Source organism: Mya arenaria, chromosome 14 (genome assembly GCF_026914265.1).
Source record: "Mya arenaria isolate MELC-2E11 chromosome 14, ASM2691426v1".
Lineage (NCBI taxonomy): Eukaryota > Metazoa > Mollusca > Bivalvia > Myida > Myidae > Mya > Mya arenaria.
Window position 1 is genome coordinate 14,907,223 of NC_069135.1, and position 27,486 is coordinate 14,934,708.

Genomic DNA, 27,486 nt, shown 5'->3' on the forward strand with positions numbered 1-27,486 from the left:
GTCCAATGTTGTGTGTATGGTGAGTGTCCAATGTTTAGTGTATGGTGAGTGTCCAATGTTGAGTGTATGGTGAGTGGCCAATGTTGAGTGTATGGTGAGTGTCCAATGTTGAGTGTATGGTGAGTGGCCAATGTTGAGTGTATGGTGAGTGGCCAATGTTGAGTGTATGGTGAGCGTCCAATGTTGAGTGTATGCTGTGTGTCCAATGTTGAGTGTATTGTGAGTGTCCAATGTTGAGTGTATGGTGAGTGGCCAATGTTGAGTGTATGGTGAGTGGCCAATGTTGAGTGTATGGTGAGTGTCCAATGTTGAGTGTATGGTGAGTGGCCAATGTTGAGTGTATGGTGAGTGGCCAATGTTGAGTGTATGGTGAGTGGCCAATGTTGAGTGTATGGTGAGTGTCCAATGTTGAGTGTATGGTGAGTGGCCAATGTTGAGTGTATGGTGAGTGGCCAATGTTGAGTGTATGGTGAGTGGCCAATGTTTTGTGTATGTTGAGTGTCCAATGTTGAGTGTATGGTGAGTGGCCAATGTTGAGTGTATGGTGAGTGTCCAATGTTGAGTGTATGGTGAGTGGCCAATGTTGAGTGTATGGTGAATGGCCAATGTTGAGTGTATGGTGAGTGGCCAATGTTGAGTGTATGGTGAGTGTCCAATGTTGAGTGTATGGTGAGTGGCCAATGTTGAGTGTATGGTGAGTGTCCAATGTTGAGTGTATGGTGAGTGGCCAATGTTGAGTGTATGGTGAGTGGCCAATGTTGAGTGTATGGTGAGTGGCCAATGTTGAGTGTATGGTGAGTGGCCAATGTTGAGTGTATGGTGAGTGGCCAATGTTGAGTGCATGGTGAGTGTCATATGTTGAGTGTATGGTGAGTGGCCAATGTTGAGTGTATGGTGAGTGGCCAATGTTGAGTGTATGGTGAGTGGCCAATGTTGAGTGTATGGTGAGTGGCCAATGTTGAGTGTATGGTGAGTGGCCAATGTTGAGTGTATGGTGAGTGTCATATGTTGAGTGTATGGTGAGTGGCCAATGTTGAGTGTATTGTGAGTGGCCAATGTTGAGTGTATGGTGAGTGTCATATGTTTTGTGTATGGTGAGTGTCCAATGTTGAGTGTATGGTGAGTGTCCAATGTTGAGTGTATGGTGAGTGTCCAATGTTGAGTGTATGGTGAGTGTCCAATGTTGAGTGTATGGTGAGTGGCCAATGTTGAGTGTATGGTGAGTGTCCAATGTTGAGTGTATGGTGAGTGTCCAATGTTGAGTGTATGGTGAGTGGCCAATGCTGAGTGTATGGTGAGTGTCCAATGTTGAGTGTATGCTGTGTGTCCAATGTTGAGTGTATGGTGAGTGTCCAATGTTGAGTGTATGGTGAGTGGCCAATGTTGAGTGTATGGTGAGTGGCCAATGTTGAGTGTATGGTGAGTGGCCAATGTTGAGTGTATGGTGAGTGTCCAATGTTGAGTGTATGGTGAGTGGCCAATGTTGAGTGTATGGTGAGTGTCCAATGTTGAGTGTATGGTGAGTGGCCAATGTTGAGTGTATGGCGAGTGTCCAATGTTGAGTGTATGGTGAGTGTCCAATGTTGAGTGTATGGTGAGTGGCCAATGTTGAGTGTATGGTGAATGGCCAATGTTGAGTGTATGGTGAGTGGCCAATGTTGAGTGTATGGTGAGTGTCCAATGTTGAGTGTATGGTGAGTGTCCAATGTTGAGTGTATGGTGAGTGTCCAATGTTGAGTGTATGGTGAGTGTCCAATGTTGAGTGTATGGTCAGTGGCCAATGTTGAGTGTATGGTGAGTGGCCAATGTTGAGTGTATGGTGAGTGGCCAATGTTGAGTGTATGGTGAGTGGCCAATGTTGAGTGTATGGTGAGTGGCCAATGTTGAGTGTATGGTGAGTGGCCAATGTTGAGTGTATGGTGAGTGTCATATGTTGAGTGTATGGTGAGTGGCCACTGTTGAGTGTATGGTGAGTATCCAATGTTGAGTGTATGGTGAGTGGCCAATGTTGAGTGCATGATGAGTGTCATATGTTGAGTGTATGGTGAGTGGCCAATGTTGAGTGTATGGTGAGTGGCCAATGTTGAGTGTATGGTGAGTGGCCAATGTTGAGTGTATGGTGAGTGGCCAATGTTGAGTGTATGGTGAGTGGCCAATGTTGAGTGTATGGTGAGTGTCATATGTTGAGTGTATGGTGAGTGGCCAATGTTGAGTGTATGGTGAGTGGCCAATGTTGAGTGTATGTGAGTGTCATATGTTGTGTGTATGGTGAGTGTCCAATGTTGAGTGTATGGTGAGTGTCCAATGTTGTGTGTATGGTGAGTGTCCAATGTTGAGTGTATGATGAGTGTTCAATGTTGAGTGTATGATGAGTGGCCAATGTTGAGTGTATGGTGAGTGGCCAATGTTGAGTGTATGTTGAGTGTATGGTGAGTGTCCAATGTTGAGTGTATGGTGGGTGTCCAATGTTGAGTGTATGGTGAGTGGCCAATGTTGAGTGTATGGTAGGTTTATGATAAATGGCCAATGTTGAGTGTATGGTGAGTGCCCAATGTTGAGTGTATGGTGTGTGTCCAATGTTGTGTGTATGGTGAGTGGCCAATGTTGAGTGTATGGTGAGTGTCCAATGTTGAGTGTATGGTGGTTGTCCAATGTTGAGTGTATGGTGAGTGGCCAATGTTGAGTGTATGGTGAGTTTATGATGAATGGCCAATGTTGAGTGTATGGTGAGTGCCCAATGTTGAGTGTATGGTGAGTGTATGGTGAATGTCCAATGTTGAGTGTATGGTGAGTGTCATATGTTAAGTGTATGGTGAGTGTCCAATGTTGAGTGTCCAATGTTGAGTGTCCAATGTTGAGTGTATGGTGAGTGTCCAATGTTGAGTGTATGGTGAGTGGCCAATGTTGAGTGTATGGTGAGTGTCATATGTTGTGTGTATGGTGAGTATCCAATGTTGAGTGTATGGTGAGTGTCCAATGTTGAGTGTATGGTGAGTGGCCAATGTTGAGTGCATGATGAGTGGCCAATGTTGAGTGTATGGTGAGTGGCCAATGTTGAGTGTATGGTGAGTGGCCAATGTTGAGTGTATGGTGAGTGGCCAATGTTGAGTGTATGGTGAGTGGCCAATGTTGAGTGTATGGTGAGTGGCCAATGTTGAGTGTATGGTGAGTGTCATATGTTGAGTGTATGGTGAGTGTCCAATGTTGAGTGTATGGTGAGTGGCCAATGTTGAGTGTATGGTGAGTGTCCAATGTTGAGTGTATGGTGAGTGTCATATGTTGAGTGTATGGTGAGTGTCCAATGTTGAGTGTATGGTGAGTGGCCAATGTTGAGTGTATGGTGAGTGTCATATGTTGTGTGTATGGTGAGTGTCCAATGTTGAGTGTATGGTGAGTGTCCAATGTTGTGTGTATGGTGAGTGTCCAATGTTGAGTGTATGGTGAGTGGCCAATGTTGAGTGTATGGTGAGTGGCCAATGTTGAGTGTATGGTGAGTGTCCAATGTTGAGTGTATGGTGAGTGTCATATGTTGAGTGTATGGTTAGTGTCCAATGTTGAGTGTATGGTGAGTGGCCAATGTTGAGTGTATGGTGAGTGGCCAATGTTGAGTGTTTGTTGAGTGTCCAATGTTGAGGGTATGGTGAGTGGCCAATGTTGAGTGTATGGTGAGTGCCCAATGTTGAGTGTATGGTGAGTGGCCAATGTTGAGTGTATGGTGAATGTCCAATGTTGAGTGTATGGTGAGTGGCCAATGTTGAGTGTATGGTGAGTGTCCAATGTTGAGTGTATGGTGAGTGGCCAATGTTGAGTGTATGGTGAATGTCCAATGCTGAGTGTATGGTGAGTGTCCAAGGCTGAGTGTATGGTGAGTGCCATATGTTTAGTGTGTTATTAATGTCCAATGTTGAGTGAATGGCAGGTGCCCAATATTCGATAATGTGTCATCTTTTTTTCTAAATAAAAACAGACAACATTCTGCCTTATTTTGTGCAATTTCTGTTTAGTCCACAATTGTTGTAATCTTGTTTTACCATGGTTTGAGATTGCCTGTTGTCTTAAAATCCCTATGCAAAGGTCAATTGAACTTAGGTATATCCAAAACGGGAGTTTTTCCCCGATAGGACATCAGATTTATAAATGTTTTCTGATTGTGAAGCACTGAAAGGGATTTCCATTTTTTTACGATTGGGCATTTTTATCAAGTGTATTATGGCGATATATTTATCTTAATTTGATATGGATAGTGGAAGCACTTGATTCCACAAAGTCAACATCTAGACGTTCTTCTGTGTGTTTTACAGGTTAAAACGGCACCGCGTATGTTTACAAGATTAGTTCGATCGTTGCGTATATCTGACCTATTTGCTTTGCCGGCGAGTTAGTATTCATTAGATTTTGGCATCTAGTGTCTGTCTCGGTTCCTCTAATTATATCTGGGTTTCGGCTCACATTTCTGCCTTTTTGTTTTTATTACACAAAATAGTACGACCAAGAAGTTCGAAAAGTATGGGGGCATATTATTGAAGAGTGTGTGTGTGTTTAAGCTTTTTTATACACTCACTTGGGCCCATTCGGCGAGTACTCCGATAAGATTGTTAGTCATTTTAGTTTTGTTCGAGCATAGTGCACAGACAGAATATAACCCTGGTTAGAGCTTTCCTGGTTCTTTTACGTGCACCAGTGTATAGCACTGTCACATGGGACTCCAATTTAATCTCGGAGGACGATAAGTACTTTTAGTGGTGCGGCGGGGAATCGAACCTGCGATCCCTGGATTAACAGTTAAGTATGTAACCACTAGACTGGATTAACAGTTAAGTATGTAACCACTAGACCACGGATCCGGCACTATTAACGATGTATAATTTTCAATTGTATGGTCGATTCTAAGTATGAAAACATGAACATTTCAAATGTGATCACATTCATCACTACCAACACGAGAGGACTGGGCGCGGGAAATATGCCATCGTCCCCACACGAGAGGACTGGGCGCGGGTAATGTGCCATCGTCCCCACACGAGAGGACTGGGCGCGGGAAATGTGTCATCGTCCCCACACGAGAGGACTGGGCGCGGGAAATGTGCCATCGTCCCCACACGAGAGGACTGGGCGCGGGAAATGTGTCATCGTCCCCACACGAGAGGACTGGGCGCGGGAAATGTGTCATCGTCCCCACACGAGAGGACTGGGCGCGGGAAATGTACCATCGTCCCCACACGAGAGGACTGGGTGCGGGAAATGTGCCATCGTCCCCACATGGCATTTTACGTATAAAACTGGAATACATGCATGCAGAATCTATTTTTGTGAATAGTTATATCATTATAAAGAGATGGCGCAAATAATTCTTTTCGAAGATTGGATTCATGAATATGTCAAGTTTTCAGATGATATTAAACGTTGAGGTAAATCGACAAAGCGAATTGATTGTAAAAGGTAAAACGTATTCCTAAACAATTTCAAATCCAAACAACGCTTGATTTTTTTAAATTTGTGACAGATTCTGGTTCATAATAAGCACATTTAGAATTAAGCCAATTATCAGAGCTGTCACACTGGGTGGCTTTAGCATTCGAACCGACATATTGATATAAACTTCACAAGGGAATATCGGAAGAGAGTTATGATTTCAACGTCCACTTAATGCAGTATAATAAGGTCAAAACATAAACTAGTCCTGACAATGTTTTATTGGTCAAACATCGCATTTACTTTACAAGGTCTACAACTGACACTTAAAAAGCTGTGAGAAGGTATCAAACTACCAGACGAGGCAAGTCGATAGTCGGGTCTCTGTGAATAGCTACGAAAACATCACAGCTGAAAACAACGCTTTCAGGACAAGTGAACGTAGTATAAACTTGACTGTTTACAAGCGGCAGCGTCACTCACAGTACTTACTTGTTTCTTCGACGAAAATATATAAAATTATTTCATTGCATTTGTTGCATTATCAGTTATTTCTATACCTTAACAACTGCATTGAATTGCATTATAGGTAAACATTAAACCCATATACAATTCATTATTTCCAACAACAACAAAAAAACAGAAAGAAGCGCCATACGCACCCACATACAATCTTAATACTAGGACTATTTATTGTTTCCAATATAATGAGATGTAACAATGATTATTTATCAAAGTCAATTCCTGGATATAATTACACCCGCAGCAATCATACGAAATTGGACATCCACTGGTTACCATGGGACTTCAATTTTCATAAAAGCGTCACTGCGTGAACTACTTTGTTGTTCCGTAATTGGTTGATTGACATTATCACGTGATGTTATCAACGTATGGTTAACATGTCAAAATATTTAGTACAGTTATGAAAGTCTTGAGTGTACAGTGGACGAGATGTTGTTTATCTGGTGTTATTTTTTCTTGACTTTACCGGCGTTGGTTCGCACCCAACGAAAACCAGCATACATTTTTACTATAAATGTATTTGTTTCCGCAAAACATTAAAACCCAAAACGTCTTAGTTAAAAAAAATGCAAATCATTTCTATATATAAAAACAACATAGAATTTTCGGTATTGAGAAAGTCACGTGATATGCAAAATTCGTTATGATGTTATGTGCGCTTAAGGTAGCACACCTCTAATGTTAACCTCCACTTGAAATTCTTCAATTTTAATGCTTTAGCCTATGTTGTTAAGCACAGGACTACAAATCTTTTGAGGGTTTCAATGTAGTGGTTCGGATCTAGCCAGAAGCACAAATACTTTTTAGGAGGTTGGAAATTATAAACTTTTTTTTAAATGAGACAGTAAAACATTTTGATTTTTTGGCATAATGTCCCCAAAAGATTAAAGATAATTATTAATAAAGAACAGGTAATGGGTACTTCTGAAACTTGTTAGTTTTGCTTTTAAACATCGATGTTCCAATTGTACGCGGTCAAAACAGTATGTTAAAATTGAAACAGCTATTGAAAATTGAATTTCAGTACAGTATGATTATATTTGTTGGTGATGTGATCAATAATGTATTATTTCTGAAAGCAAATATATTTCTTGTTACTCTGATACCAAATTATTACCAAAATGTTGAAAAATAAATGAAATAAAGGATTGTTCTTGTCTCTCGAGAGTTGTTGATTTTATCGACAATTCTGAAATGGGGGTAGGGTAATTCAATTGCAAATTTTTTTTATGGAAGTTAAAAACGAGTTCACGCGAGATTTTTTGTAAAGAAGCCATTTGATAAGCTCGCAGATTTCTCTAACGTGTATCTTCAAGTGATCGCACCGTTAAACAATGACGTCACATTTGTCCAATCTTAACGGTGATAAGTTTTCAACGGCTGTTGTTATCAAAATTTCATTTCGAAAAGTTGTCGGGGTCAATTTTCAATGTCACTTTTCAACGTGTACATTATTTAATGTTACACCGGATTCCACTGTAGAGCAAATTGGATTCGGATTGGCCAATGCTCATAAGCAAACATATGGAATTCACACACCAAATCTGTTCAAATTAGTATCCCGTTTGCTGCTGTTTGTTTTCTATATATATCAATAAATTAAACTGCCTGCTATATGAAGTATGTTCCTTTAAATCCGAAAACATCGAATCATATATAACATCTATTAGAATTAGAGCATTTTTCTGACTTTACTGTGTGACATAGTCTGGTGAATTAAATAAAGATAACGGGTCCCCTTTGAGCGTCGCTTTTGGGTAAAGATAAAGAAAGATCTCGAGTTACAGATAAATTCATTACAAGCATTTCCTTATATAAAGTGAATGTCTGATTTATTTTTCTTTGTCAAAATACTGCGACAGAAAGAACAGGTATGCTTTGTTATTTTGTATTGATTTCATTTTGAATGTGCATATTCGTCTTAAGAATAACATAACTTGTATAAATATTCGTTTAAATGTTCGTAAACCATGTATATATAAACACTTTGCATACCTTCAGAGATTCAACATAAACAGATGGAATATTATTTTTTTAACTAAGTGTATTCACCTACTGAAAAAGGATAAAAGTACTTGTCAATGAGTTTACTTTTTATTTAATTAATTGAGTTACTTAAGTCAATATATTATAAACGAATTAATTCCAAGGGACCGACAGCAACTTTAAACACATTTTATAACCTGTAATATCGCTTCAGTAAAGTTTCATTTATGACGGCCGTTTTAGTAGTTTCACTTCGTTTGCACATTCAGTCTATAAACACAACTTTATGTTGAATGTTTACGAGCATAGCTAATATTTTGGTCTTCATAAAAATAAGCCGGCAATTTTGCTGCAGTCATTAATGATCCTAAATTGCCAAACCTGGAGCAAAGCAAATGTGAAAGCGTGCTGACACATGCAAGGGGTTATAATGATTTTTGGAAAATATCTCAAATGACTTCAACAATTTTAGTAAAAAATGCATGACCATTATAAACACGCTTCCATTCAAATATATATGCCACTGACCTCTTTAAGCCTTAACAAACGTCCAATTTTTTCCAAAATGTCTCGGATAATTCCAATAACATTAGCCAGCTCGACTCCGGCCCGATACACTCAATCGTTATCATTTCATTGAGCTCCTGGAATTGGGCTGTGATAAGTATTCACGTTGAAAGTCCAATTTTGCCACCAACATAAAATTACTTTTGCCACACCATATTTTCATAAACATCGTTGTATTTCAGTGGGCATTCCGCTGGTTATTGTAATATATTTTATCAGAACAAAGTTTTTATCTAACCGTTTGCCAATAGCTGTTTCCATTCGATGGAATCAAAATGCAAAAAAGCAAATGGTATTATTTATGGATTGATCGCATTTTTCTTGCGTTGATAATGAAAAGAACGCAGATAGGGCACGCGAGCAAATTCCATGGAGGTAGTTTTCTCGCTTGTCCTACTGCGCTTTTTACGAAATCAAGAGGAAATATCATCACGTTTACCTCTTAAGATTTATATGGAAAGTAAACTACTTTATTCAGATATCATATATATTTATAATATCATAAAAACAAATTAATAGATAAGTGTATGGATCGCTGGAATATAAACCATAAACCAGGTTGGGATGTTTTAGATGCAACTCCTTGTGATTACGTCATGTTTTATAGAGAACATTATAATAAGGACTAATGCTTTCTATAGTCGGTTGTACATATTGACCGTGTCATAAATGAATTTGAGCGTCTTATTCAGAAATGTTTTCTGCAATTTTGAGTCAAAATGAAACGCAGTGAGAGTCTCTGCTTGAAAAAGTATGCGAAAAAACATTTCATTTTCAGCTCTTTTATGAAAGCTTACAAAGTTGGAGTCTAACACAGAACATAGATCACTGAACAGTTTTTTCCTTAGCCAAGCAGTGCCATAACAGCTTACAATAAGGTGTCTGGCCAAGTCAGAGACATGAGCGTTACATATTTTACACGTGTAGGGTTTAAAGTACCGTACTATTAAGACATTCACCGCGCTGATTGCATGTATTACTTCATCTCTTCCGTTGGCAAGTAACCATAGGTTAGAAGGTACAATGCTGTCATGAACAGCAAGAAATCGCGCAAAATCTTCATCACGTTGTGTTCTGTCTTTCCATGCATTAGTATAATACTTAAAATGAACGATTTTCTTCCAGCTATATTTACTAGGGAATGTCGATGTGAGGATATAAATCAGTAAGTAGTTGAAGATATCATACTGAATAAGCAAACGCACAACGCTTGGTATGAATCCTCGTTGGAGCTTGAATCCTCTTAACACATACAGATTAAGTCTGTAATTAAATATTCTTCTAGTTAAGTGTTCACTAGGAAGGGTACACAACTTTTGTAGAAACGTAAGTTTGCGCTTATCTACCTCCAGCTCTAACGGGAACCATCCTAGCAGACTCAATGCCATGTCAGTTCTTGTCCACGTTGGTAGATGTTGTATACGTTTACCAGCTAATCTGATGTATTTTTCAAGCTTCAGGCGATCATGCCCTGATATGTCATGCTAGAGTTCGGAACCGTACAAGACTGTAGGTATACATACTTTCTGGACTAATTGGCACTCAAAGTGTTAGAGGGTTGACGTCACCGGTGGTCTTTTCCATCGCGAGGATTGAAAATAGAGACGCCCGTCCTTTTCTGACTCGTTCGTCAATTGCTTTGGTGCATTTCAGTGTACTTTCAAGTATGATTCCAACGTGCTTTGCTGTTCCTGTGCTGGTTATATGTTCAGTGCCGAATTTAATATTTGTTGCATTAATATGTTTGTTAGTAGTAAAAATTATGGCTTTACTTTTGTTAACATTGAAGTCATATCCCCATGTATTAGCATATTTTTTTCACAACATCCAATTGCTTTTCTAATGCTGTTTTATTTCCACATAGCAAGTCGTCTGCAAGCGTAGGATTACCGCAATGAATACTGTTATTAAGGGTAAGATCGTTTCCGGTAGTTTCAAGTTTGTTCAGGAGACCGTCTATAAAGAGGAGATAACTCCACGTGGAAAGTACTCCCCCTTGTCGGATGCCTTGCTTTACATCGAAGTGGTTCGAAGCTATCCCATTTACCAAAGCGTATCCTTTAAGGGCACTGTACATGTTTGCAATTAAGCGTAGAAACGTTCCTTTTATCCCAATTTCTTTCATTTTAATGATGATTGCACTGTGTGGTACATTGTCAAAAGCTCCGGCAGTGTCAAGTAGGGCAGCATAGACGTTGGACCCAAGTTCGAATCTCTCGTAGATCGATTATTGTAGGTTGAAGGAAGCAGTAATTGATCCGAGGTGTTTCTGATAGGCGTTTTGTTGTTTGTTTGGGAGCATTACATTATGTAAAGAAAGCCAGTGAGTCAATCGTTTGTGTAACAGGTGTTCAAACAGTTTGTATATAACTGGTAATAGTGTTATGGGCCTATAACTACTGGGATTTGTTTTAGGTTTTCCTTCTTTGTGTATTGGGATTATTATTCCAATTTTACAACTTTCACATAATAACAGTTTATCATCATTGTAAATAATTTAGCTAGGTATCTGTATAAAACGTTGCCACTATGTTTTAGGTGTTCTGATGTGATATCCTCATGGCCAGGTGCTTTGCGTAGTTTCAGAATCTTAACCGCTAATTCTACATCAGCTGATTGTACTTCCTTCGTTAGATCAGGATCATGGCTTCGATCTTCAGATGCTATGAACTCGTCTACATTACTATCTAAGGTATCAAGAAACTCATTGTTATAATGTGGTTTTCGATTTGGAGAAAATACATTTTCAAAGTACCTTCCAAACTCACACGCTATAACGTGAGGTTCGCGTTCAGTTCTTGTTTCCGCTTGTATTTCATTGATTGGATTTGAGCGACTGCCTTTATGCTTGCGAGTTAGTTTCCAGAACAATTTTATATCACAGTTGGAAGCCGAGTTTAATTCTTCAAAATGTTTTTCGTTCTCTCTAAATATTGCATGTTTCTGTTTATTGATAAACGTTCGTTTTGCTGTTTTGTACTGCCTGAAGTAAACATTTTCATTACCTCTTGGTCTGCCGTCCGATATCCACTTCAAGCGGCTGGTACGTTGTGCTTTATGCGCTTGTTTGACATCTTCGTTCCAATATGGTTTAGAATGCTTATTGTATTTACTCAAGCGAAGGCAATTCTCAGCAGCGCTTATAATGCTGTTCACTACATGGCCATATAGTGTTTCTATACTGCGTGTATCATGACATATATCATCAAGATCTATAGCACAAAGGAGAGTTTTGAGTTTCTCCCTATACATGTCAAACTGGTCATCTGAGCATTTGTTCCATGCGATATATGGCTTTTCAGGTAATGCATATACAAACAATGGTATACTACAATGGGTAACAATAGGCAAGTGATCAGATACACATGTACAATCATCATCTATAACAGTATTATAAAGTACTAAATCTGTTTGCGATTTGCTTACAATGATATAGTCAAGAGTTTTTTGTGTGGGTTTAAAGGTATACGGTAGTCCAGTGCTTTTACAATTGGTTAAGCTGTTTTTACTTAAAAAGTAAAGAAAACAATGTGTTCTTCTGTCACAATTTTTTCCATTTAGTTACACGTTAATATCACCACAAATAATTATGAACCCTTCAGACGAATATATGTCATATAAGCATTGAAGTTCATCGACACACTCTTCGTAAGCGTCATAATCATAATTCACCGACGGTAAGTATACACTAAATATGAATGTATTTGCAATTGAATTATTAACATTTGACAATTTGATACCAGTTATGCGGTTGGATTTTATATTAAGCAATGTATTTGCAGATAATGCTAAATTATTTTTGTATAAAATACTAACACCGCCTTTTCCATAGGGGGTATCTATATCTACATATTCACAAACAGTTATTGCCCTATATGAGGAATGCAACGTATTGAGAAATCCATCACAGTTCGGCTTCAGTTTATGTTCGCTTATACAAGCAATGTCAATGTTGTATGTTTCAAGTAAATGGCTAAGGGATCCCGCTGAAGACATAGCGCCACGGACGTTCCAAGTGAGGATACTGCACTGTGGAGATGTCGGTGTGTCCATTAATAAGTTTGTAACGCATAGTAACGTTATGACTATGTAATTAATGTTCTTCATTGTTATAGATATTGTTGTCTCCATTGAATACGTTCTGCCACGCCGTCTGCGAATACCACTTCCGGCAATACATTTTAAGTGGCCAAAAGCGTCTATTTTCAATCGTTTCGCAATCACTTTTATAAACGGTTAGTTTTGCAGCTAAGCCCCCGCGATGTGTGTCAATCAACTTAACTGAATCAGGAGTTATTCCGTTGTCAGTTAAGAATTTAAGGATACCGGCTCTGTTTGAGTTCCTTGATATCCCGCCAACGTAATAGCGTTGTGTACGCCGCGGACGTACGCTTTCAAATACCGCTTCTTCAGGTTCTTCGTCAAACTGTCCTTGGGTGTTCGAGCCTGCACTTGTTGGTTCACTTCTGACTATATTTGCCACGTTCACGAATTCCGATGGTCGTTGTTCGCCAGTGGAGTTACCCACAGGTATATTTGGATGGTTATTAGTTCTGCTCGTAGCCTTATCACTCACATGAACTTCAATGTGTTGCGCTTTATCCATTGTATTTGAAGAGGAGCGAATCTCAGTATGTGGGGTTCTCTGCGATATGTCGCTCGATCTAAATAACGAGGGTACTTGGATTTGTGGGTTTGAAGAAGTAAGTAGTTTTTGTTGTTGGCCTACGCTTCGACTGCTCACTTTTTCAATTCTGACTTGGGAATGTGATATAACCGGATGTTGTTCTCGAGGCAATTGAACTGGAAGTATCGTCTCTGTCACTGGGCACGCTGTTGGCTTTTTCTAGGACTTTTGCTTGTGGGTGATGTTGCGAAGATCGGTGCATGTCTTGAGCTGTCACTGCCTTTTTCGTATTCTCCACATATCTACTTTTTGACGGGTTTTTGTTTTGTTCTGGATATGCGGGGTCTGGTTCATGAAATTTCGCACTTACAATGGATGCGTAATTTTGTTTGGGCATATTTTCTTGTGATTTTTCGATAGAGGAGATGCTACATTTCAACTTGTTGATATTGCCTAGGTCAATAGTGCGAAGGCGTTTACCTTCACTAATACTGTCAGCAAGCATGCTTTTATACATGTTCATTTCATTTGTTAGGATCACAATTGATCTGCTTTGGTAAATATTGTCTTGCTTCAGAGTTTCGATATCACTTGTGAGACATTGTATATTAGTTTCATTTCAGCTAGCTCCTGTTGTAGTGTAATACATAAGTTAGACGTCAACGTATCCATATTCTCTATGGGTTCCTCTTTCACAGTTACTCGCCTTTTGGTGAATATTTCATTGATACATTTTGGGTCTTGATTATCGATGAAATCTTGCAGGGCACAGCAATCTTTGGCGAACCGTACGCAACTTTCTTCTAGCTTTGTGGAGCGTCTTTGCACAAGGGTCCCTTTAGGGCATGTTTCAATGTCTTTGGCTCGTTTGAACAGGATGGACCGGTATAAACATGTGTCTTCGTCCTTTCTACGTGTCATTCTTAGCAGCTTTTCAACGTACAATTTCATTGGCAAGTGTATAAGACATTCATCAAGGAGAGAGAGAAAATGTTGGTTACCGATGGGCTGACTATTCAAATCTATAGGTTTACTGTTGTAGCTATAATCGGCTGTATCTTGCGATTGTTCAAAGCAGCTTTCATCAGGGTCATAGCCATGTTGCTCAATATCATTGATTTTTACCGCAGATAGCATTTCAAACTGATTTTGAGGCTCGCCCTGTGTACAGTTATATTGTGTATCGTCAGTGACCAGGATGGCCGCCGGCGCTGGTGGGAGTGAAGGATCATTCATTATACTGTGAAATCATTAATGTTCGTGGGGCATTAATGTTCGTGGTTTTCGTGGGTTGGGTGATCCACGAATTCAAGATCCCACGAAATATAAACCCTTTATTCACTTTTTCAATTGCCTTGTTACGTACATACTCTAGTATATTCTTTACAGAGGTCGCAGTATACAGTGTTAAAATCTGTCTCACTGTATAACTTACGATCATTATTCTGTTAATATATTATAACTGCCATTAACAAATAATCAACCAAATCAATTAAATGTGTTTTATGCAGCAAATGACAGTTATAAGCACGTGTTAAAACGTGTGCTGTTAATGAAAATCTCCAAGTTTACAAGATGTGCGTGATGAGTGTCCATACTCAATTTTTTATTTAATAAAATAATTAATCGATTACTAGTATATTGAAGGTTACTAAGCACCGAACGTGACAACATACGCACCTTTTCAGTGTTTTCACAGTTTGCAAAATTCTTAATTGGCATTCAATGGCTTCCTGTATTTATGATCAGGGTACATCTTCTTTTATAACCTTTATTCCCAATGAAATCGATAAGTGACATGGGTATGTGCACTAATTGGCATGTCGTACCACATTAGCGAGTGTCATAAACCGAGTGACGTAGAAGACGGAAATCACGGGCCAGCGCGTGGATATTATGCAGACGATCTAGGAATGAAAATCCACGAATTTAAGTACCCACGAAATTGTTTTTTTTCGGCAAACCACGAAATTTCATGCCCACGAACATTAATGATTTCACAGTATGTCCGAACGACTGGGATAGCTGTAAATCCTTTGAACAAATTTATTTAATTTGTAATAACTGAACTATGACACCTGTGCGGGAAAATGACGTCACTCTACTGCATTATGGGACAGTTCAGTAAAATTTAACGCAGGTTAAATATCACCATAAACTGATAATTTCCCTCTTTGGTAAGTTTTTTTACACAGATGCATTTACCGGCTTGGTAATTTTACCAAGGAATTTACCGGTGGTTTTATTTACCAAGGTAATGATTTACCATTGTTTATACAATTGGCTGCTGCATTAAAGCACAAAACATACTAGCGGGAAAAAACTGTGCATATAAATAATTGTTTCTATGATAATATTCAGTCTTCCGATGATAACATGCTGTTTTTACCTCTATTGGTTGACACATAAATGTAACTATGATACAGAGGCTTCCGCAAAATTGTGACAATTTTCAAAATTTAGTTGTCCCTAAAACGGCTATTTCTGGGGTTACTTCAAAACTGGTGTAGTTTTGCATGCACAGTTTTTTATGGTCGCTAGTATGCATACAAAGTAAGAAAATATAACTAATGTAACAACCATACTAATGCAATGTTTTTAATTTCAGATAAGCTATGACTGTCGTAGCAATTCTGTGTTTGCTGTCGGTAGCTTACACCGTAGCAAGTATGACTACGTGTTATTCATTGTATATTAAAGGTGCATAATATATTATTGATGCAAAAAGCCATTATTATGTTAAACACATTTCACTTTAATGATCAAAACGAAAAAGCATTTTATTTGCGTACAGATAAAAAAATGTTAGACTTTATAAATGGCTTTTTTTCAATTATTGACTACGTATTTCAGTTTAAAAAGGTGCCAAAATATCGCTTATATGATTTTATCTGTTCAAAAATCATATGCTTTTTTCATTAATGTCAAATGAGTTAAACATAAAATTGCATTGATTTTTTTAGCATTAACCTATATTTTGCCCCTTTAATATTAAATTGTAAATTGTAATTACTTGGAACTTTATACCTTATATTATTAATCAACTATTACGCATTTGACGAGATACGGACAATACCAGACAATTGGAGACAATATGCGCCAGAATTCGATCAATATCTACCAAACTCGGCCAATATCAACAAAACTCGCCTAATATGAGTTTCCTCAGTTTTGATTGGCTACAAAACTCGCCTAATATAGGATTTGAGAAATGGGCCATTTTCATTGGCTGTCGAAACTCGCCTAATATGAAAAATATGCTCGAAATTATTTTTAAAGGTAGCCATTTTGTTTTCCGTTTTCCGACTGTTTTAAAAAAATTGTGCTTCGTATAATTTTATTTGGAATACTTGAACCTATTGAATGATTGCACCACTTTGTAGGGTTCGTTTTAACAGTTGTATTTTACCCGTTGGTGGATTTTACGACTTATTTAATTATCATTTTGTACGCCGACAAAATGGACGACAAAGGTGAAACATTTGACGTTTTGGCAAACGATTTACAAAATTAAGACGAAAAGACATGCTTCCTTACAATGTACAGTGCTTTATTCATAAATATGTGCAATGTCACTATAAGGATGCATGTCAAAATCAGCAAAGTCAAGTCTAGAAAAGCAGACACCATGAATGAATAAGGGATAAATAGTAATGTACGGCTTCAATGTGAACTAAGGGTAAGTTATAAGAATGTTTGTAACCAAAACGGTAATATTTAATTAATAAAATACTTATTAATTAGGTGATTTCATATTTGCCCACTTATTTGTCCTCGGTCAGCTGTATTTGCCTTCGCCCTTTCGGGCTCGGGCAAATACAACTAACCTCGGACAAATAACTAGGCAAATATGAAATCACCTAATTAATAACATTATAATATATTTCGAACATTATTCAGAGTAACGGTGTTTAAGGCCTTTATTTAAACATATACATACACAATTCACATTATTGCAAACTAAGTTAATTTTATTGCTGTTCACGAGCTCAGAATATCAGTTTGTAAAACAAAATCATCTTTAGTTATTTTCGAAGGGCCACCAAATATGGTAAAGCATCCAGAGAAGAATATTTGGTACAAGCCTGGAGAGTCGGTGGAAATAGCCTGTATTGCCGATGGTATTCCCAAACCTGTGTAAGTTTTAATGCTAAATAGTATCTTTAACACATTTGAAAGAAAATTGTTCCAAAAATGTTTGCTTCCAACTAATAACAACATATTCTTCCTTGTTTAATGTAACTTGTGTCAAATGTTTATTACATTATCAAATATTAGGTCTGCTTTGATATTATTATTTTTTCATAAATCTAATAAAACTGTTATAAAAAAATAGTTTATAAAATTGATTTTAGATGTTATCATTGTTGTGTAGAATGTCAATTCGACCCGAGTCTCTCCCTTTTATGTTCCAGTTATCGATGGAAGCGAAACGAGATAGATTTCACTCCCAGCAGAAATGACAATCGTGTGGTTCAGCTGCCGGGTCAAGGCACACTTGTGTTCAACACACCCGAAGACAAAGATGAGGGAATATATCAGTGCTTTGCTGATAATGGTTACGGTGTTGTTGTCTCCGTCCAAGTCAAATTTCGAGAGGCCAAACTGGCCCGATTTCCATATGAGGAAAAAAAAGTACAACCAAATTATATTCATTTTTTTTCTTAAGTCAAAACTTTTGTTCTCTCAAATTAATGTACAAGAGGAAAACATTGAGGTGCATATTAAAGTGAATGAAATATAGAGGCTTAAATCAGTTATAACATACTTAATCTTAAACATAACTATTTAGAGTTGATACTTATAAGAAGTTAAAGAGCATATTGTAACGTTATTCTTGTCATAATACTATTTTAAAACTATGGTTGAGTCACTTTTTTAGTAAGGAGCCAAAAAAAAAAACCAAGAAGATACAACAATATTGAAACATATGTGTTAGAGAAAATGAATGCATTTACTTACAGATATATCATATAACTAGGAATGTTAACAAACAGTGATAACATTAATTACAACATACCGCGCTAACCTAATTTGTCTGAGAATAACATTTGCCATTTTGCAGAGATATAATAAATATTGTTTATAAGCATTATTAAACATTTGTTCGAGTTTATAAATGTTTGGATGTCTGTAAAACTATGGTCTAAAAATTGTTTACCTTCATTATCAAAATTAAGGCATTCAAATAAAAAATGAAATTCGTCACCAAGTTTATAACATGTTTGACAAAGTATTTCGTTGACTGGTGTTCTATTCCAATTACCTGTTTCTATTAGTAGCCTATGGTTTCTTGTTCTAATTTTGATGAGTGGGAAAAGTAAAAACTTTGGTGTGGAGTGAAGGTAGTTCTCATAGCCGAAAGACGTTTTGAAACATTTATAAAATTGGCTCTTGCTTGAATTATCGATTTGTGAATACCATGCTTCTAGGAACAGCTCCTTTAATTTAATTTAAGCCATTGTGTTAACTGTTGATATAAGTGCGCTTTATGACCTCTGCTCTAGAAAAGACATTTAAAAAATCAAACATGGCCTTTTTCTTTTGAAAGTTTAATTATGAGTTGTGTATGTGTTATGTTTGCCAAAATTGAAAAGATTTGCCTTTAAAAAAATGGCTAAACTATTTGACATAATATGAATTAGTCATATGATGGATATATATTATAAAACGAATGTTGATCATAATTAAAGCAGCAATCAAGATAATACCATGACTCGTGACAAGCTAATCTCATTACTCGGACTAAAACCGAAGAAATGCAAATATCGGTTAAATCCTTTTTTTTAAATGTTGGTTGCAGATTTTACGATTCATGATTTTCAGTAAAGGAAAGACGAAAACTAGTGCGCACCATCTCAGAGTTTCGCCCGGCCGACGTGAGCATGGTTGTCATGGAACAAGACGGCAAATACCAGGCTATCGGGTTCGATATACGGATCTTGGACACTTTATTTGTTTGTACAGGTTATGTATGCAGAGACTGGCTCAGCGGTGACCTTGTCAAGTACGCTATCCCACTTGCCGACGTTACATGGGCGATCAATGAAAACTACGGCAGTTAGCAGGCGATCGGAAACGATAAACGCATCGTTAATTCTTGATTTTTTGTACAGGTAGCCTATGCAATGGCTGGTACAGCGTTGACCTTGCCATGTACGCCACCCCAGAGTTATCCCCAGGCCGACATTAGCTGGGTGATCAAGGACCACGACAGTTGGCATACTATCGAATTCGATAAACGCGTCAGTATGGACCTCGAAGGTTATAGGACTTTATAACCATAACATAATTAACATTACAAACTTTTTAACATGAGCTGCCGCAATGGATCTTGTTTAAGAATAAGTTTCGAAATTGTAAAACAGAGAACAATGAAAACATTTTGCAAAACAAAACAAATACAAAAAACTGATTGTGCCTCTTTTTATTTTTTATTATTATATGCAGCAATACATTCTCTTAGAGTATTGATTTCGTGTTGCAACAATTTTAGTAAATTTTATCAATTAGGTCGATTGCGAATCACAAACGTGAAGGAATTCGATGAGCAAGGCGGAAGGGCATATTCATGTATGGTTATCAACGATTTCCTGAGAGAAAATGCCATCGGACCAGAGCATGAGATCAGTGTTTTTGGATGTAAGTTATTTGTCTTCATGGCATTTCTTCATTTACGTTTTATTTGTTAGTTTAGTTCATACTTATGTGTGTTTGTCCGAATGGGACTAAAGTTTTTAAAATCATACTCGGGCCCGCTTCCTTGGTAGGCACCACAGCACCGGAGTCCATTTTGTGAGACCATGAGATAACCCCCTTTATGGGGATCACACCAGCAGCAACTTCTTGGGTGAGAGGTGGACACTGAAACACTGGTATCAGCCTGCTCTATATGCCACAAGCAGGCCTTTCTAAAATTTTACGCATGCTTTACATTCAGTTCATTCAGATGTTCATATTGCTCATTGAGCAATATTGACCGCTACAGGTAAAGTCGTAATTCCATTCAGTTTGTGTAGAAAGTTTACTGGTTACTAAAACAGTTTTTCTTTGATTACGAGTGAAATAAAATACAATAATCAACAAAATTTCGATATCTTTTATTTTATTTTCAGAGATGTATTGGTATTTTATAAAGTAAACTCTAAATATCTTATTTTTTGCTTACCCTTATCGTTTGAAACCCTCACGCACATTTCTGATCCTCGACGACGTAGATTGTCTAACCAACGCCGGCTTGTGGAGAAATAGTTCTGCAAGATTGATATTTACTCGTGTTTAAATTGCACAAAATCATCAAATCTGTGCCTTCCAAAAAACAGAGGTGTTCTTGATTCCTTGCATTAACCATGTCTTAAAGAAAGACGGCGTGCTATTAAAGTTTAAAAAAGGAGTTATTTTTGGAGACACGAACCTACCTGACTGGGACTAGAAACAAAACTCCCTGAAACCAATCACCCAACACTTTAAATTACACTCCTTTTTCTAAGACTGACAATAAACTAAAACAAATGGTCGAGGAACAAACTTAAACAACACTAGAATTCTGATTATAACAAACCATCCAACCAAAGGGCCGAGGATTTTCACTCTCTCCGGTATCTCAGAGCATGTGTAACACAATGACCCCGCCAATATTAATTTATCGCTGTTAAGGTCAGCATTCCTTTCTTTAACTACTAAATGGTCGAAATGCCATAGCGTTTATTTTCGTTGGAGCTTCATTACCGTTACCGGCAGGTGTCGATTAGATATTCTGACAATAGATGGAACAGTTAATCGCTTTAGCATATGCTAAAAATTGCCATAAGACTTGAATAATAATTATCAAAGGAGCTGCCTTTTGCTTAACTCATAGGTTACTTGGTACCATCGAAGATCAATCGGCTACGGCTAAGGTCAACCGCTAATGGCTATTTTAAGTACTGTCCAGAAATAAAGTTTAATTACCTTGTTTACTAAAATCCTATGAAAGGGGTTTGGTCTAGTTAATTTTGACGTCACTGAAACTATTGATTGACAAGCTCCTTTTTGTGGCGATAACCAGTAAAATACTTTGGTTATTGTCACGTGAGATTAAATGTATCACGTGATATCGTTAAACTATTAGGGAACACTTCTGAATGGTGAACTACAATTGGGGCCAATTAGGGAGTTTAAAACCTTATTTTGGGAGTTCTATGTCTGCTTCTGGTTAGGATTCTGATAGTCGAGAATGAAATTGTGTTTAAAGCTTCAGGTCTTCGGACCCAGCTTTACTCTCGTTTAATAAATCAAATTAATTGGCAACTAAGAAATAAATAATTGCTAACAATAAAACTTGTATCATCGAACGTGGTTGTTTTGACTTTATAAATATACGATTGAACGGCTTAGTGTACAAGAAGGGAATTGGAGTGAGGGTGCTACACATGATGCTGTACTGTGTGAATTTTCAGTCCAGCCTGTTCAGTACAAACAGCCACCAAGGAAAATTCTTCTTCACAGGAGAGCGAGGTGGGACAAAATAAAGTCGGACATATCAAAATTACATTCCACAATTACATCGATGATTAGCAAAAAAAAAGTAACATCAATGATATATGGTCATCTACCTTAACAGTCAGTGGCCAGAAACATATCCGAACAAAGACACCGAACCGAAAGACTCGTTTCCCTGGATAAACCAAGAAATCAAGGAACTAATGAAAAGAATGGATATAAATAACAATTAATATAAAATATACATACACAAAAAATGAAGAAAACAAAACACCCATCACACACCGGCGCTAACAACACAGCGTGATACCAAACGAATGGAGGAAGGCAAACGTAACACAAGGTTTCAAAAAGGAAATAACATGACCCCTCAACTTACTTGCATTTGTTCCAAACTTCTAGGGCATTTGATTTTAAGTTGCATGGTTAATCACGGAGAGAAAAAAAAACATACTCTACCCGCTCCGATATAGAAAAGATATTGCGGAACACAACTCCTTGATGTTCAGATGATATAAAATAAAATTTAGAAAATTGATTTTGCCAAGATGTTTGCGATTAACGCTTGACTGACACTGGAACTAGCCTAGTCAGTAAAGGTATTCGAGATTAACGCTTGCCTGACACTGGAACCATCGCAGTCAGTAAAAGTGTTTGCGATAAACGCTTGACTGACACTGGAACCAGCCCAGTCAGTAAAGGTGTTTGCGATTAGCGCTTGCCTGACACTGGAACCAGCCTAGTCAGTAAATGTGTTCGAGATTAACGCTCGACTGACACTGGAACCAGCCCAGTCAGTAAAGGTATTCGAGATTAACGCTTGCCTGACACTGGAACCATCGCAGTCAGTAAAAGTGTTTGCGATAAACGCTTGACTGACACTGGAACCAGCCCAGTCAGTAAAGGTGTTTGCGATTAGCGCTTGCCTGACACTGGAACCAGCCTAGTCAGTAAATGTGTTCGAGATTAACGCTTGACTGACACTGGAACCAGCCCAGTCAGTAAAGGTGTTTGCGATTAGCGCTTGCCTGACACTGGAACCAGCCTAGTCAGTAAATGTGTTCGATATTAACGCTTGACTGACACTGGAACCAGCCCAGTCAGTAACGGTGTTTGCGATTAGCGCTTGCCTGACACTGGAACCAGTCCAGTCAGTAAAGGTGTTTACGATGAACGCTTGCCTGACACTGGAACCAGCCCAGTCAGTAAATGTGTTTGCGATTGACGCATGCCTGACACTGGAACCAGCCCAGTCAGTAAAGGTGTTTGCGATGAACGCTTGCCTGACACTGTAACCAGCGCAATCAGTAAAGGTGTTTGCGATTAACGCTTGCCTGACACTGAAACCAGCGCAGTCAGTAAATGTGTTTGCGATTAACGCTTGCCTGACACTGGAACCAGCCCAGTCAGTAAAGGTGTTTGCGATTAACGCTTGACTGACATTGGAACCAGCCCAGTCAGTAACGGTGTTTGCGATTAGCGCTTGACTGACATTGGAACCAGCGCAGTCAGTAAAGGTATTTGCGATTAACGCTTGCCTGACACTGGAACCAGCCCAGTCAGTAAAGGTGTTTGCGATTAACGCTTGACTGACATTGGAACCAGCCCAGTCAGTAACGGTGTTTGCGATTAGCGCTTGCCTGACACTGGAACCAGCCCAGTCAGTAAAGGTGTTTGCGATGAACGCTTGCCTGACACTGGAACCAGCCCAGTCAGTAAATGTGTTTGCGATTGACGCATGCCTGACACTGGAACCAGCCCAGTCAGTAAAGGTGTTTGCGATGAACGCTTGCCTGACACTGTAACCAGCGCAATCAGTAAAGGTGTTTGCGATTAACGCTTGCCTGACACGGAAACCAGCGCAGTCAGTAAAGGTGTTTGCGATTAACGCTTGCCTGACACTGGAACCAGCGCAGTCAGTAAAGGTGTTTGCGATTAACGCTTGCCTGACACTGGAACCAGCCCAGTCAGTAAAGGTGTTTGCGATTAATGCTTGCCTGACACTGGAACCAGCCCAGTCAGTAAAGGTGTTTGCGATTAACGCTTGCCTGACACTGTAACCAGCGCAGTCAGTAAAGGTGTTTGCGATTAATGCTTGCCTGACACTGTAACCAGCGCAGTCAGTAAAGGTGTTTGCGATTAATGCTTGCCTGACACTGGAACCAGCCCAGTCAGTAAAGGTGTTTGCGATTAACGCTTGCCTGACACTGGAACCAGCCCAGTCAGTAAAGGTGTTTGCGATTAATGCTTGCCTGACACTGGAACCAGCGCAGTCAGTAAAGGTGTTTGCGATTAATGCTTGCCTGACACTGGAACCAGCCCAGTCAGTAAAGGTGTTTGCGATTAATGCTTGCCTGACACTGTAACCAGCGCAATCAGTAAAGGTGTTTGCGATTAACGCTTGCCTGACACTGGAACCAGCGCAGTCAGTAAAGGTGTTTGCGATTAATGCTTGCCTGACACGGAAACCAGCGCAGTCAGTAAAGGTGTTTGCGATGAACGCTTGCCTGACACTGGAACCAGCCCAGTCAGTAAAGGTGTTTGCGATGAACGCTTGCCTGACACTGGAACCAGCGCAGTCAGTAAAGGTGTTTGCGATTAACGCTTGCCTGACACTGTAACCAGCGCAATCAGTAAAGGTGTTTGCGATTAACGCTTGCCTGACACTGGAACCAGCGCAGTCAGTAAAGGTGTTTGCGATTAACGCTTGACTGACACGGAAACCAGCGCAGTCAGTAAAGGTGTTTGCGATTAACGCTTGCCTGACACTGTAACCAGCCCAGTCAGTAAAGGTGTTTGCGATTAACGCTTGCCTGACACGGAAACCAGCGCAGTCAGTAAAGGTGTTTGCGATTAACGCTTGCCTGACACTGTAACCAGCGCAGTCAGTAAAGGTGTTTGCGATTAACGCTTGACTGACACGGAAACCAGCGCAGTCAGTAAAGGTGTTTGCGATTAACGCTTGACTGACACGGAAACCAGCGCAGTCAGTAAAGGTGTTTGCGATTAACGCTTGACTGACACTGGAACCAGCCCAGTCAGTAAAGGTGTTTGCGATTAATGCTTGCCTGACACTGTAACCAGCGCAGTCAGTAAAGGTGTTTGCGATTAACGCTTGACTGACACTGGAACCAGCCCAGTCAGTAAAGGTGTTTGCGATTAACGCTTGCCTGACACTGTAACCAGCCCAGTCAGTAAAGGTGTTTGCGATTAACGCTTGCCTGACACTGTAACCAGCGCAGTCAGTAAAGGTGTTTGCGATTAACGCTTGACTGACACTGGAACCAGCCCAGTCAGTAAAGGTGTTTGCGATTAATGCTTGCCTGACACTGTAACCAGCCCAGTCAGTAAAGGTGTTTGCGATTAACGCTTGACTGACACTGGAACCAGCCCAGTCAGTAAAGGTGTTTGCGATTAACGCTTGCCTGACACTGTAACCAGCGCAGTCAGTAAAGGTGTTTGCGATTAACGCTTGACTGACACTGGAACCAGCCCAGTCAGTAAAGGTGTTTGCGATTAATGCTTGCCTGACACTGGAACCAGCGCAGTCAGTAAAGGTGTTTGCGATTAACGCTTGACTGACACGGAAACCAGCGCAGTCAGTAAAGGTGTTTGCGATTAACGCTTGACTGACACGGAAACCAGCGCAGTCAGTAAAGGTGTTTGCGATTAACGCTTGACTGACACTGGAACCAGCGCAGTCAGTAAAGGTGTTTGCGATTAACGCTTGACTGACACTGGAACCAGCCCAGTCAGTAAAGGTGTTTGCGATTAATGCTTGCCTGACACTGTAACCAGTCCAGTCAGTAAAGGTGTTTGCGATTAACGCTTGACTGACACGGAAACCAGCGCAGTCAGTAAAGGTGTTTGCGATTAACGCTTGACTGACACGGAAACCAGCGCAGTCAGTAAAGGTGTTTGCGATTAACGCTTGACTGACACGGAAACCAGCGCAGTCAGTAAAGGTGTTTGCGATTAATGCTTGCCTGACACTGTAACCAGCGCAGTCAGTAAAGGTGTTTGCGATTAATGCTTGCCTGACACTGGAACCAGCCCAGTCAGTAAAGGTGTTTGCGATTAATGCTTGCCTGACACTGGAACCAGCCCAGTCAGTAAAGGTGTTTGCGATTAACGCTTGCCTGACACTGGAACCAGCCCAGTCAGTAAAGGTGTTTGCGATTAACGCTTGACTGACACTGTAACCAGCGCAGTCAGTAAAGGTGTTTGCGATTAACGCTTGCCTGACACTGTAACCAGCGCAATCAGTAAAGGTGTTTGCGATTAACGCTTGCCTGACACTGGAACCAGCGCAGTCAGTAAAGGTGTTTGCGATTAACGCTTGACTGACACGGAAACCAGCGCAGTCAGTAAAGGTGTTTGCGATTAACGCTTGCCTGACACTGTAACCAGCCCAGTCAGTAAAGGTGTTTGCGATTAACGCTTGCCTGACACGGAAACCAGCGCAGTCAGTAAAGGTGTTTGCGATTAACGCTTGCCTGACACTGTAACCAGCGCAGTCAGTAAAGGTGTTTGCGATTAACGCTTGACTGACACGGAAACCAGCGCAGTCAGTAAAGGTGTTTGCGATTAACGCTTGACTGACACGGAAACCAGCGCAGTCAGTAAAGGTGTTTGCGATTAACGCTTGACTGACACTGGAACCAGCCCAGTCAGTAAAGGTGTTTGCGATTAATGCTTGCCTGACACTGTAACCAGCGCAGTCAGTAAAGGTGTTTGCGATTAACGCTTGACTGACACTGGAACCAGCGCAGTCAGTAAAGGTGTTTGCGATTAACGCTTGCCTGACACTGTAACCAGCCCAGTCAGTAAAGGTGTTTGCGATTAACGCTTGCCTGACACTGTAACCAGCGCAGTCAGTAAAGGTGTTTGCGATTAACGCTTGACTGACACTGGAACCAGCCCAGTCAGTAAAGGTGTTTGCGATTAATGCTTGCCTGACACTGTAACCAGCCCAGTCAGTAAAGGTGTTTGCGATTAACGCTTGACTGACACTGGAACCAGCCCAGTCAGTAAAGGTGTTTGCGATTAACGCTTGCCTGACACTGTAACCAGCGCAGTCAGTAAAGGTGTTTGCGATTAACGCTTGACTGACACTGGAACCAGCCCAGTCAGTAAAGGTGTTTGCGATTAACGCTTGCCTGACACTGGAACCAGCGCAGTCAGTAAAGGTGTTTGCGATTAACGCTTGACTGACACGGAAACCAGCGCAGTCAGTAAAGGTGTTTGCGATTAACGCTTGACTGACACGGAAACCAGCGCAGTCAGTAAAGGTGTTTGCGATTAACGCTTGACTGACACTGGAACCAGCGCAGTCAGTAACGGTGTTTGCGATTAACGCTTGACTGACACTGGAACCAGCCCAGTCAGTAAAGGTGTTTGCGATTAATGCTTGCCTGACACTGTAACCAGTCCAGTCAGTAAAGGTGTTTGCGATTAACGCTTGACTGACACGGAAACCAGCGCAGTCAGTAAAGGTGTTTGCGATTAACGCTTGACTGACACGGAAACCAGCGCAGTCAGTAAAGGTGTTTGCGATTAACGCTTGACTGACACGGAAACCAGCGCAGTCAGTAAAGGTGTTTGCGATTAATGCTTGCCTGACACTGTAACCAGCGCAGTCAGTAAAGGTGTTTGCGATTAATGCTTGCCTGACACTGGAACCAGCCCAGTCAGTAAAGGTGTTTGCGATTAATGCTTGCCTGACACTGGAACCAGCCCAGTCAGTAAAGGTGTTTGCGATTAACGCTTGCCTGACACTGGAACCAGCCCAGTCAGTAAAGGTGTTTGCGATTAACGCTTGACTGACACTGTAACCAGCGCAGTCAGTAAAGGTGTTTGCGATTAACGCTTGACTGACACTGTAACCA

At 39.9% G+C, this 27,486-nt stretch overlaps 1 protein-coding gene across 1 annotated transcript in view; it reads left to right on the forward strand.

Annotated features, from left to right (window-relative positions):
* Positions 1 to 7,735: 7,735 nt before the first annotated feature.
* Positions 7,736 to 27,486, forward strand: part of LOC128215866 (neuroglian-like) — a 41,236-nt gene continuing 21,485 nt past the window's right edge. The window contains exons 1-6 of the mRNA XM_052922475.1: positions 7,736 to 7,808; positions 15,726 to 15,784; positions 17,155 to 17,254; positions 17,533 to 17,752; positions 19,234 to 19,381; positions 19,631 to 19,759. Coding sequence (XP_052778435.1) covers positions 15,733 to 15,784; positions 17,155 to 17,254; positions 17,533 to 17,752; positions 19,234 to 19,381; positions 19,631 to 19,759 — 649 coding nt within the window. The 5' untranslated portion in view covers positions 7,736 to 7,808; positions 15,726 to 15,732. The remainder of the gene's footprint in view (positions 7,809 to 15,725; positions 15,785 to 17,154; positions 17,255 to 17,532; positions 17,753 to 19,233; positions 19,382 to 19,630; positions 19,760 to 27,486) is intronic.